This window comes from Haliotis rubra, unplaced genomic scaffold (assembly GCF_003918875.1).
Source record: "Haliotis rubra isolate DU_JTF1 unplaced genomic scaffold, ASM391887v1 Scf216, whole genome shotgun sequence".
Classification (NCBI taxonomy): Eukaryota; Metazoa; Mollusca; class Gastropoda; order Lepetellida; family Haliotidae; genus Haliotis; species Haliotis rubra.
Window position 1 is genome coordinate 751,054 of NW_025766181.1, and position 14,405 is coordinate 765,458.

The following is a 14,405-nucleotide window of genomic DNA, read 5'->3' on the forward strand; positions in this document are numbered from 1 at the left end:
ATGATCAGATTCTGATACAATTAAGACATTATCCGTGTGTAAGTGATCAGATTCTGATACAATTAAGACATTATCTGTGTGTAAATGACTGATACAATAAGAATGCATACAACTAAACGCTTGTGGTGTAGATTCTACTTATCAAGGCGAAGGGGCTACGACCAAGAAAAATGTTGTCACAAACAGCAGATTGACATCAGCAACATATAATGGATAAAACGTAGCACAAAAGTAAAATAAAGTCATACGATTTATAAATGAATCGAAACATTGTAGAAATGAAATGGTGTATTGTAGGAATGATCTGCTATAAAGTGGGAATAATTAGACATAGTGTGTCGGTTATCTGATGCAATGTGAAATGAATGATCTGATACAATGTATGACTGACAGCTTTAAATCATAGGTTATAATGTATAAATTATCGCAAACAAATGGTCTGAAATAATGTATAAATGACCTAGTACAATGTAGTAGTGATCCTATGCAGGCTGAAAAAACAACAGTTGCAGTTTTAAAATGATCTTTACAATGAATTTGACGGAGAAACAATTCTCATCACCTGTCAGATATATCTTCATTTTTCCATTAACGGTCAAATTTCAATTTTTCGTTTGGCTTATACTCAGAACAGAAACACATATATGCAATGCATCAATTATTTTACAGCACTTTCGGACGGTTTTGTAGGCTAATGGTAAAATAATTAACTCGTTGCACTGATTAAGGTCAAATGTTAAGCAAATTTGGGAAAATCACAAGTGATGTGGCCAGAATAGTGTTGGGATGGGGCTAAACACTAACCTCCTTCACGGCAGTGTTTGTACCATTTTATAATACAAATACCTTGCAAAAGAAACTACACCTATATTTGATGGTGACTAACAGAAAATGGTTATTCTGTGGCACTGCATTTGAAACGGGTATCATAGGTGTGTTATGGAACTTACGTTTTCAATATTTCGCCGAAGTTTTTCAGCCGAATGTTTTGATCATGTTGGGAATACTTTTAAATTTTAATTTCAAGGGTTTACTGTTTTCCCCTTAGTTTGTATGTTTCGCTTTTATATATCACCAGTCATACTGCACGTAGGATAAACTCATTCTACAGAAATGACCTTTAAGTTGTTGATACCATTTTATAACACACAGAGAACATTAGCTTAGGGTCACTGTCACCTTGACTCGTGTGCGCATGCTGTGTGGCAGAACATCGTCAACATCACCCGAACTACCTACATACATCATTTCTGTATACAGTATCCGATTACCATTGTGACAGTGATACAATATCAGTGACGAAATTAGACGTCTGAATGACACATGCTGAGCGACGATAATATTCCAGTCGCCGCAAATTATATGTGACATTTTATGTAAGTGGACTGAAACTTTTATTGTTTGGTAATTATCAAAACGATCTTTTACAAAAATTAGCGTTGCAAATAATAAATAATAATTATTTTTATACGCTGGAAAAATGTGTAAGTTGAGATAAGATCACAACAATGATAAGGGAACAATAGTATTTTACGTAGTTATGTTGTTAACAAAGAAATGATTACAAGCGAAATTATGTGAGATGATTAACGATAAATGTGTTAACCTTCACTTAGTATGGTCCAAACCAATCCCTGGTCAGCCGGACTGTCTATATAGTGTGGGATAGTGGCAGTTGGTAGTCAATACCATTAGCACTAATTCCGGTGTTTCATTCAGTGGGATCGTGGGAAAACACTGCACGATGCAATTCATTATTCCTTGTGTGGTGCTCTTTGGACATATCGTAAGTATCTCAAAGAGTATTCGATGGGAATTATTTTAAATCTAATCATTGCCTGACATCAAAATTTAATTAGAATTATGAATCAGAAAGTTAGGGGTGAACATTATTCAACGCCTCACAAAAATACGTTATTTATCAAAATGCAAAACTGCTTAAGAAATACAATCGTTTTTCACTTTCATTATATGAAACATATTCGTTTTATTAACACTGTCATGTTGATTAGATTACCTGCTGTGTCATTAATTCAAATTAAATATGTCCACATCTTTTTCAGTGGATGACTTCAGCTGAGAAAGGTACGTTTGATAGTTTCTGCAGTGGTTATTAAAGTTTTCAAAGTCACCCTCCATGGACTATATGCGCTTTCCTTCCTAGCATGCTATGTTGTAATGCTTTAAGTCAATATCGTTATTATACGACGAAACGTATGTCAGTTTCCCACACACCGTGTCAGATTACTAGCACATGTCTTATCCCGGGTAGGCTTTGACAGTTTTATTATACAGTGTGTCAATTTCCTCATACGGTGTGACAATTTCCTAATACAGTGTGTATACAGTGTATCAATTACCTAATACAGTGTGTCAATTTCCTCATACAGTGTGTCAATATCTTATACAGTGTGTCAATTTCCTTATACAGTGTGTCAATTTCCTTATACAGTGTGTCAATTTCCTTATACAGTGTGTCAGTTTCCTTAAACAGTGTGTCAATTTCCTTAAACAGTGTGTCAATTTCCTTATAGTGTGTCAATTTCCTTATACAGTGTGTCAGTTACCTTATACAGTGTGTCAATTACCTAATACAGTGTGTCAATATCTTTATACAGTGTGTCAGTTACCTTACACAGTGTGTCAATTTCCTCATACAGTGTGTCAATATCTTTATACAGTGTGTCAGTTACCTTATACAGGGTGTCAATTTCCTGATACGATCAGATGATAAGATTCGCTGACTTGCTTGACAAATGTCATCGTATCCCAGCTGCTCAGATCGATGCTCACGATGTTGACCACTGGATTGTCTGGTCCAGACTCGATTATTTACAGACCGCCGCCATATAGCTGAAAGACTGCGGAGTGGGGAGTTCAACAACACAAGACAATCAATACATACATGTAATAGTAATAGTGATAGTGATAGTTATATTCTGTTGATATGGTGCTCAATTGCTCATGGCACATTGCCTGCTCACGGCGTTACGTACATTACTATCCCCGGTCATAGGACACTATCGTACTTTCCGATACTTTTTCAACTGCCTGGGGAGTATACAGCCATGTTGCCTGTTAGGCGTAATGAACTAAACACCCACATCCTCACCGGTACCCATTTTACAGCTGAGTGAACTGAGACAATGTGGATCTAAGTATCTTGTCCAAGGATACTACGCAAATGTACCCACCTCGGGACCCGAACCTAGGTGCCTCAACCGGGGATCGAACCAGGCCATGCAGCGTGATAGGCAGACGCCTTACCACTGCAATATTGCGCTCCACGCAATATGTACAATATCAATATTTATAGAAGAGTGAAACTAACCGTTACCAAGACTCAAACCACAGTGTTCATTTACATACGATTGCTATGACTGAAAAGATTATACTTACGTCAACTTGATCTTGCAGGCTGCGGAGGCAAACCAGCAGATGTGGTATTCGTCCTTGACTCTTCGGCCAGTATAATTGCTGAAGACTTCCGCAAACAGATCCAGTTTACGCGCGACGTGGTCGACCTCTTTGACATCGGCCCCGACAAAACTCGAGTAGGTGTCGTCCTCTTTAGTACAGACGTGTATCCTGTGTTTGGATTAACACGTTTTACTGACAAGCGAAGCATGGAACGAGCCATCGAGGGGATTACCCAGGAAATAGGAGGCACCCAGACACAGAAGGCTCTGGAAGACATCAGAGAAAATGAATTCAAGAAAAATGCTCGCCCAGAGGTTCCTCGAATTGCCATTGTCTTGACCGATGGTCAGTCGTATGATCGGAACTTTACCATCCATGAAGCCACTCTGAACCATCAAGCTGGGATCACAACGTTTGTGATTGGTATTGGATCTGGAGTTGATATGACAGAGTTATCTGCCCTTGCCTCTATCCCTCACAGCACCTACCTGCATCGTATAGGTGACTTCTCTGTCCTCCAAAGTATAAAGACAAGACTTGCAATTGAGACGTGCAAAGGTGAGATTCGATAATGCTCAATATTTTCGTCAGCGTCGTTGCTCAATATACATCTATGTTCCTTGAAAGAATATCTAAAGGCTTCAAATGACGGCCAAAAAGGGCACATAGTACAAGTTAGACGATAGTATGAACACCTGGTGTCATAACTGAATACGGAATACGTTGATTAATATTGTTTGCACCAGTTTTGGAATACGTTGATTCATATTGTTTTCACCAATTTTGGAGTACGTTGATCAATATTGTTTTCACCAGTTTTGGAATACGCTGCTTCATATTATTTTCACCTGTTCTGGAATACGTTGATTCATATAGTTTTCACCAGTTTTGGAATACGCTGATTCATAATTATAGTTTTCACCAATTTTGGAATACGCTGATTTATATGGTTTCCACCAATTTTGAATACGTAGATGGAATCTGCTTTGTCGGAGAATTGTTATTCTTTGGCGTTGTTGCACGTGAAATATTTCATACGCGATACTTGGTGGTGCTTTATGCATTTTATGACCCCTTGCGGCTGTGTGACCGAAATGACCGGTAAGCGTCTCCATAGTAACAGTTGTTTTTGAAGACGTAACAGACATGACGCAGTCATATTTCTTATGGCTTCTTGTCTGGTGGGATTACTTTGTTTTTCATCTCTAGAACCTTAAGTTAATTTATCGTCACTGTTACCATAATTTCTAAATGAATGTTCGATGCCGCTTCCATTACTTCAACCTTTTGTGGGAAAAGATAGCATTAACAATACTCCTCAAATATATTCTATTTTCACAATTATTCCTTGCCTTACGTTATTCTTAAAACTATTTTTCCGATGTCCCAAGATGAACATGTTTTGAATAATTAGTACGTTCAAAAAACATTATTCAGGTCTGGTTTCTTTTAAAGTTTTAACTGGACACGGGGGAGAAATGTCGTCGGTGGATGTAACAATAGTTATATAGTTAAAACATGTTGGCTGACATTTGTATCTTCTTTTCCACTTGTAGTGAAGTATGTGAAACCGACTCCGAGACCTACACCCGCTCCGACCATACAAGCTGATGTCCCTGTTGGTAAGACGTGGCTAATACATGACATGTATGTTTCCTTGAAGGTTCAAATTCTAGTTTGGGCTTGAGTGCGTGATCGAAGTGGTATATCTATCCTAATTTGTATCTCAATGAAGTATAAATTCTGGTATTTTTATGTGTCTGTTCGTGTTTGTCTGTCTGTGAGATGTGTATGTGTGTCTGTGAGATGTGCATGTGTGTCTGTGACTTGTGTGTGTCCGTGTTCGGATTTGTGTCTGAGATGTGTGTGTGTGTGTGTGTGTCCGTGAGATATCTGTGTGTCAGTGTTCGTCTGTGTGTCCGTGGTCGTGTGTGTCTGTTCATCTGTCCGTGGTCCTGTGTGTTTGTTCGTGTGTGTGTTTGAGAGAGAGACAGAGAGAGAGAGAGATTACATTACATTTGTGAATATCGCGTCAAAACTCTGACTATTAAAGGGTCTTTCTGTGCTCATTAGAGTAACGTGGCACATTCGCTGGCAGCTTCGACATTTCTTCACACAAATATAATTAAGACTTTTGTGTCCATCTGTCTAAATATATACATGTAATACTCATACCGATCAGCTTCAAATATTGCAGAATCTGCTGTTCACAGTTGTAATACGATCCTTCCCGTCAAGGTTCGGGTTAGAATTGATCTTCAGAAACCGGTGCGTCTTGTCAGAGGCGACTGGCGACTGTTAGGTTCAGGGTTAGGATCAGGGTTAGGTTCAGGGTTAGGATCAGGGTTAGGTTCAGGGTTAGGATCAGGCTTGGTTGATGCATGTCATTGTACCCCAATAGATCGATGTTCATAATGTCAACCACTTGTTTGTCTCGTCTAGACTCGATGCAATACGGCGGCGTTACAGAGCAAGCAAGCACAGTATAACCATTACATCGCAGATGTTGCGCACGCAAGATATTTTACGTCCGCTTGCACAATTACGCCGACACAGTACGGATTCAACTGCTGAGGTGTTCGATATGCCTGGAATGTTTTTAAACAAAATAACTTGTTCCAGAAAACAAAAACACGGAAAAGTACCTTTAGATAATGTAAGGTTTTGTCAAAGTAAATAAATATTACGGCCTGTCAATTCAGGAAAAGCAGGTATTTTCCAGTAGCTATGAAACATATCAGCGGTTTGGTGGGTGCACGTCGTTATGGTATATAATTTTATGATTTTCTGCTATTGCTGAGCTTGTTTACTTACATACCGCAGTCCAATTGTGCAATATTGCTGATTGCACGGTCAAAGAAAGAATCCTACAAGCCATGTTAACGCTCTCATATCTAAAATATTAACCGAAATACGGCATGAAAATGCAACAAAACTCATTCACTCAGCTCGTCACCCACCCACCCACTCACTCACTCTGGATAGCTCGCATATTACTCAGGGGCGGATCCAGGAGAAGGGTTAGAGGGAAAAGCTCCTCAGGACAATTTATTTCGGAGGAGGGGCGCATCCCCACAACTTGATCCGCCCCTGTTATTGCATAAATGAAAGTCCAATAGCATATCTTTCTTACTGCTCTCACTCACAGTCTGTGTTCAATTTCGCTATCAAAGCAGATAATAAATTTTGATCTACCGCAGATTCCAGTGAGTGCATCCTTAGTCTCATCATCGGCGTGGACACCAACGGCGTCAGCACACGCTCCACAAAAACATCCTCTCCTTCCTCTCCGAAGTCACGGAGAATCTGTCGGGTCTGCCCGGTAAGGTCCGCACGTCACAGATTATGACGGAATGTGCCGATTCACCTCGAATCGTTAGATCCAAGAGTTATGCCCCTTTGATAAAGAAAATGCGGTATCAAATGCCAAAGAAATCAAGCCGTGTTAGATCGGCGGGGATTTTATTCATCAACAGCCAAATCGAAGATGCTTCAAGAGCTGTGACTGAAGTAAGAAGAGCAAGATTTAATGGCTTCCAATTATTCGTGGTTGTTGTTGGCCAAAGTGGAGGGGAGGACGATGTATCGAAACTTCTTGGGGTAAAAAGTAGTTCCAAGGAATACAGCGGAACAGTTTTCAAATCTCCAGCTTACAGTAAGCTGCCAGTAATCGTGACAGAACTCATCCAGGTGCTAGAAGAATCTGCCTCCTGTGTGTGATGCTTCGTGTTGAAAAATAAACATTCATTGCACTAAATACAATCACACATTACCACAGCCTCTGGATCTAGGAGTGATTCTAAAATAGGCAGATCTAAGTTGATTTTCTTTTTGATCATGTTTGCCACTTGTGTTGGTTGAGTAGATTTTATCAGAGACCAAGGAAAGTATACAGCGGTCGGATATATGTCTGGTTATGAATATTCCCTAATGTGCCTTTCCGATTCGCATATAGTGTATTCCAACACATAAATATTCATATTTATCAACCTTTATTCACTTGTGTTTGCCCATATGCTGCAAACGTGGCGAGTTCAGTTGTCACTGGATGAATTGGTCAATCATGACATATAAGGATTGGACCCGTGAGGATCCGGGTTAGAATTGGTCTTCAGTAACCCACGCTTGTAGTAATAGGCGACTAACGACTAACGGGATCGGGTGGTCAGGCTCGACTTGTGTGATACACGTCATCGTATCCCAAATGCGTAGATCGATGCTCATGTTTTGATCACTGGATTGTCTGGTTCATATAGCTGGAATATTGCTGGGTTCGGCGTTAAACAACAAGCCATCCATCCAACCATCCATCTTTTAAAAGACTGAAGTTCTGTTTACTGACGTTCATCAGATGAAGACAGTTATTCACTTGGGCAAATTTCATGATGCGCTAAGCGCTAGATGGAAAATTCGCTCATGAGAGGCACTGTTCTCATCATCTGCTGAACGTCAACAAACACAAATGTAATCCCTTTATTCGCAGTTTCATGAATCAAAACAATCCTTTCAAACAACAAACTAACTATTTAAGGCGAACGGGGAGAGTTGCTTTGGTAGCGACGTCACACGTCTCATTTGAAGTTACGTCCCTTGGTTTTACAAACGTTACAAAATGGCTGCTGCATTCATCTAAAATGGACGGTTCAACCAACAAAGTGGGAAGCGGAATGAAATCCATACCCGGTTTATGCTGGAAATAGGATCATATGAACGTTCTGTGAACTTCTGGTGCACGTTTGACTCATACGAGGTCTAGATGAGCTGTTGATGACGTGAGTATCGACTAGAGGCCGCGCATTTCCCGATGTAGTAACTCAACGTAAGTAAAGCTGCACCTACAAATAAACTCTTCGTTTGTTGATCTCTTATATACATGATCTATACCATGTGATGACACCGTCCCAAACGACGATATTTTTAGAAACAGGAATTCCCCAAACTTAATTATGTAAATCTCTCGATGGACAGACAACATAATCCCCTGACATTCATCGGAGAGGGGGAGGTCAGTATACCACTGTGACGTCACATCTGCCTGATCACTGTGGGTGTTCCAGTAGACTGAGCGCGTTACGGACAATTACTCAAAAGAGTTTTCACTTTCGATAAATATTTTGATATCCTTGGGTCCCAGGGATTTAATTTAAAATATTATCTGCTCCCCAATATGTTTGAAAGGTATAATTCATCTGAGATTTTAGCAAGAAAGCTGTTCGCTAGAAGTGTTGGATTTTTTGAAAATGACAGCAACAAAATCCATTCCAAAGAAAACAATATCTCATAAGCAAGTGTTTATGGATTTTTATCGAATAACGATGATACCAGGTCTTCCCGAAAACGAGGGCCTATCCTGCTCCATCGACGACACCTGTCATAAACACAAGCAAAGACAGGGTAATTATTGAAAAAACACGACAACACAAGTTAAAATGTGGAACTGCTTAAGACATCAGTTTTGTCACTGTTGCGTCAACGTTAGAAATGACATCAACATGTCAGCCATTAAAATTTTCAAAGCTGTAAGGTTTTTCTGTGTTTTAACCATGATCGGAACTTTTAATGTGTTATAAGTAATACAAAAACGTATTGTCCTGAACCGAAGACATGATACCCTGCTGCAAACAAAACTCCCAGTTTCCGAAAGGTATTCGACTGCAGGGTACTTCACACACAAATTGAAGCCAGTTGTCATTTACAATAGTGTTGTCACGTCACTGGTGTCATTTAGCTCACAATTACAGTAGGTGACACATTATCGTGCTCCGAAATCCCAAATACTATTATATACATACGTTTGGATACAAATCATATTCCATGTTGGCGTGACTTAAAGACCTTCACTGAGCTGCACAACTCAGACTGATATAATTTGTTTGCCATACATATAAAGGTATATTTACCTCTCAACATAGCCAATAGGGACGTGAAATCAAGAATACCAATTTCAATATTTATCAACCTACGCAGCTATAGGTATCATGTGTTTGTCATTCTTCAAGATATATTTACCACTCAACATAACCAATAGTGACGTGAGATCACAGTACTAATTTCAACATTCATCCACGTACACAATTCAGATTGATATTATTTGTTCATCATTAATCCGCATTTAACACACTCCATGGCGACGTGAGATCAGGCGTACTAATTTCAACATTCATCGACGTACGCAATTCAGATTGATATCATCTGTTTGTTATTCATAAAGATATATTATCCACTTAAGATGGACAATAGTAACGTGAGATCACAGAACTAATTTCAACATTCATCGACGTACATAATTCAGATTGATATCATGTGTAAGTCTTTAATCAAGGTATATTATCCACTTAAGCTGGTCAATGGTGACGTGAAATGACGAGTAATACGCTTAACGTTCATCGACCGGACAAATTTAGAGGTATGTTAACAAATTAACACACTCAATAGTGACGAGTACTAATTTCAACATCCATCTACCTACACACCTCAGACTGATATCCTTTGTTCATCATTAATCAAAGTATTTTAAACATATAACTTAATCCATGGCGACGTGAGATCACAAATACTTACTTCAACATTCATTTAGCTGCACAACTCAAATAGGTATCATTTGATTGTCATTCACGAAGGTATATTTAACACTTAACATACCCAATAGTGACGTACTACACAACTCAAATAGATATCATTTTTTTTTCATTCAAGAAGGTATATTAACCATTTACTTACCCAATAGTGACGTACTACACAACTCAAATAGATGCCATTTGTTTGTCCTCGAGGTATATTAACCACTTAACATAATAATAATAGTGGATATTTGTAAAGCGCCAGTATCCACCCACTCATGCATGCTCATGACGCATTAAAACTGTTTACAGAAGAAGGGAAAATGTCAATTATAGGGTTGTCTTTAGGTCCTTCTTAAAAGAGTCCAGGGTTGGGGCGAGTTTGAATTGGAGCGGTAGAGAGTTCCATAAGAGAGGCGCGACATGCTGAAAGCTCCTCTTTCCAAAAGAGGTGAGCCGAGCTTGAGGTACTTTGAGGAGCTGTTTATCCTGGGAACGCAGAGTTCTGGAAGGCACATACTGGGTGAGGGGAGATGAGAGATATGTAGGGGCAAGGTTGTTGAGACACTTAAAGACTGAACACAGAACTTTGAAGTAAACAGTATTGAACAGGAAGCCAATGCAAAGATTTTATCACAGAGGTTATATGATCATATTTTGAACTCAAAGATATAATTCTAGCGGCTGTATTCTACACTTTCAGGAATCTTTTCATGTGTTCTTTTGATATTCCAGTGAGAAGGCTATTGCAGTAGTCTAGGCGGGAAGACACAAGACATCTGACCAGGATATGTGCACTCTCTTTAGTGATGTATTTTCGGATGGTATCAATAGAACGAATGTCAAAGTAGCATGTCTTACACAGATGATCCACTTGTGCAGACATGGAAAGGTCCGACTGTAGCTGTACTCCAAGATCTTTAACTTGTCGTGTAATGGGGAGATACAGGCAGAAGCAATCTTCACTCGCTCAACATCTACCTTGTCGATGTGCTGTTGTCTTCCGCCCAATAATACCTCTGTTTTGTCGTCATTTAACTTTACTTTTCTTTCGGTCATCCATAATTTCAGAAGTAGTTTTCAATTTGTTGTAGGGTGTCAGAAATGGATTCAGTGTTAAATCTATTCATCAGTTGAACATCATCTGCATATGAAAAATGAGGAGTCCCAAACTTGTCGGTTATGGTTTTGAGACAGTTTACGTATAAGAGAAACAACACAGGTCCCAACACCTTGTGGGACTCCACACGAGAGCACTGTCTTATCCGAAAACTGTCCCAAGACATATACAGACTGCCGCCTGACATGGAGATAAGATGCAACCCAAGAGAGCAGTGTTCCACTGATACCAACTTGATGCTGTAAAATATCCAGAAGCTTGGAATGATCAACCGTATCAAACTCTGCACCGAGATCTAAAAGAGTCAGCGTTGCCATGTCACCAGAATCCACTAGACACCTGAGATCATGAACAAGTCTCAGGAGCAAGGTCTCTGTTGAATGTTGCGGACGATAAGCAGACTGATAGTCATCAAGGATGTCATGGAGGTTGATATGCTTCATCAGTTGTCTGGTAGCAGCTTTCTCCACAAGATTTGAAAGAAAAGTCAAGTTTTAAAAGTTCTTGAGTATGTTGGTATCAAGTTTGGAATTCTTTAACAGTGGAGTAACAATAGCATCTTTCAAACATGTAGGGAAAACACCAGATGAAAGACTTTTATTAATAATGTCTGTTATAACTGGAAGTAAATGATCGAGATGATCAACCACAAGATTGCTTGGCATTGGATCATTCAGACAAGTGGTTTTGTCGGATGATTTGATGAGAGTCAGAACATCCTGTGGAGTACAAAGTGCGAACTCCTTCAGAGGAACGCCATCAAATAAGCGTTCCTCGAACACCATGTCTGGCTGTTGATACTCCCTGAGAAGTTTCTTGATATCCAGAATTTTATTCTCAAAGAATGAATTGAAATCATCGGCAAGTTGTGTAATATCATCACATTGAGGAAGAACAACTTCTTTCGTCTTGCCCATAATGTATTTCATGAAATTGTGGAGATCTCTGGGCTTTCCTACACACTCTGTAATTTCGTGTTTACAGTACAAACGCTTCTGCTCTCGGACGATGTTGCAAAAAGCATTTCTTTGAGATTTATACATTTGACGATGTATCTCAAGTTGAGATTTTCGCCACCTACGTTCTGCTTTACGTCTTTGACGTTTAGCTTCATGAACACGTTCATTGTACCAGGGACATCCTGTATGCTGTGAAAAGTACGCTCCGAGGTGCATGACAGTCCAGCAATTGGCGAAGTGAGTTGTTATACAATGCAGTCTGCCCATCACAGTCTGATACAGGATTTGTGACAAGATCCGATGTTACCAAATCTTGACTGAATTTCACATTGTCAATTCCTTTAGGATTACGACAAGTTTTTGTAATTATTTCATTCTTTGGCCTCTGCATGTTAAAAGACAAATGTGTAACACAGTGATCAGAGACCAGGTTGTTGTTCACAGTTACATTGTAACGAGAGAAACATTGTCTTGAGGAGTGACAACCAAGTCGAGGATATGTCCTGACTTATGAGTTGGCGTTGTGACATGTTGCTTCAGAGAGTGGGAATTAAACAAGCTTACTATTTTCCGCACATCTGGTTTAGCTTTATCATCAAAGTGGACGTTGAAGTCTCCAACAAACAGACAACGTTTCCTGGAACATGATGAGAACAGTTTTGATAGATCATCAGAAAAGTCAGCATGTGAGAGCTTATTTCTTGCTGATGGTGGTGGGCGGTATAAACAGACAATTCTGAGAGATGTGTTGAAAGATGAAATGACAATGTCTATGTATTCAAAACCTTGGTTTTACTACATTACCCAATTGTGACGTACTACACAACTCAAATAGATACCATTTGTTTGTCAGTCATCAAGGTATATTTACCACTTAAGAAGTCCCCTTAGGGAATAAGGACAAGAGTTGGCCTCAAGCTGATTGCTGTGTTTACAAGGCTATTGAATGGTTCAAGTGGTCAGGAACGATTACATGATTGATTGTCTGTCATGATGTCCTTACGGCGTGGGTCCTAGCACACAATATGAATTCTTGGATTGCAAGGTCCAGGAACGATTATTTATTGGCCGCTGTCGTATGACAGGAATATTGCTAAGTAGGACGTTAAACAATATAATATACACACGTCCAGAACAAAGACAACGTTTCACGCCACTTCAGCAATACTCTAGCAATATTCGTGGAATAACACGAATTGGATTCATGTGGCGTGTCTGGAACGTTATAGCAAGTATCCAACGAACGAAGCAATGCTCACACTGTGCAGCACTGCGTCCCTGAAACGTACCAGAAATATCTCTGATAGAGGGTTCGAATCAAGGTTTCTTAGTCTGCCAACCAAAGTGGTAAATATCTTCACCTTAACTTCTAGTATTTCCCAAATGAAGCCCTTATATAACTGAAATGTTGTTAGCTGGCGTCACAGACAATAGACGACCAGACGAGAGGGAGAGACGGTTTCACGAGGCTGTGAGGGTAGTCTAGTTGAGTGTCAACTGAAAGCTGGAGGAAAGACGGTTGTGTCGTGTGAAACTGACGAGTGAGTGAGTTTAGTTTTACGCCGCACTCAGCAATATTCCAGCTATATGGCGGCGGTCTGTAAATAATCGAGTCTGGACCAGACCAGTATATGCTCTTACGACAAGCATAGTCGCCTTTTGTGGCAAGCATGGGTTGCTGAAGACCTATTCTAGCCCGGATCTTCACGGGTCGTGAAACTGACGACCACCCATATGGCGCTAGCTCATCACAAACAGTCATACGCCATCTTAATCTAATTTGGCAACAAACGAAGAAAATTTCTCGAAAATCAGCTAGAAACACCGATGAATCTGTTTGAGAACTGTTCGCAGGCGAACGTACGGACGTACGGACGGAGGGACAAAAGAAAACAATATGACCTTCCCATCGCTCCGTAGTTGGAGACACGTCCACAACGCAGTTCGGCTAGTTGTGTTGTACGTCCACGATTTTAGCGAATTATGTTTTAGAATTGTCAGCAACATACTCACGCCGGTGGGCTTTATGAAATACATAAACCTGTAAGGCTTTCCTCCCACACTGAGCAGACCCAGTTTAAATCAGTGTTAGATCACACTCACCCACCCAGTCATTAAATCTTTCTTAATGAGCGAATAAGTTTAGATATAGCACCGAGAAAATTGCCTTTGTGGAGCAGTAAGACCTGAGTATAGACAGATAAAAAGCAATACCAACTCAGAAAACAACACGACCTCCCTTGACTGAGTCCACGTGTGTGCTAAAGGACACAAAACCTGTTTCAACCAATGAGATGAGGTCGAGTGTGGTTTGTAATGCACAACTTCTTGAATGACTATATACTG

At 39.9% G+C, this 14,405-nt stretch overlaps 1 protein-coding gene across 1 annotated transcript; it reads left to right on the forward strand.

The window, feature by feature from the left end:
* The first annotated feature begins 1,692 nt into the window (after positions 1-1,692).
* LOC124276980 (matrilin-2-like) lies at positions 1,693-7,523 on the forward strand. The gene is given in 6 exon segments (XM_046712630.1): positions 1,693-1,786; positions 2,064-2,085; positions 3,418-3,978; positions 4,977-5,042; positions 6,621-6,771; positions 6,774-7,523. Coding segments are annotated over 6 exon segments (1,209 nt in total). The 5' UTR covers positions 1,693-1,744; the 3' UTR covers positions 7,141-7,523.
* Positions 7,524-14,405: the final 6,882 nt, after the last annotated feature.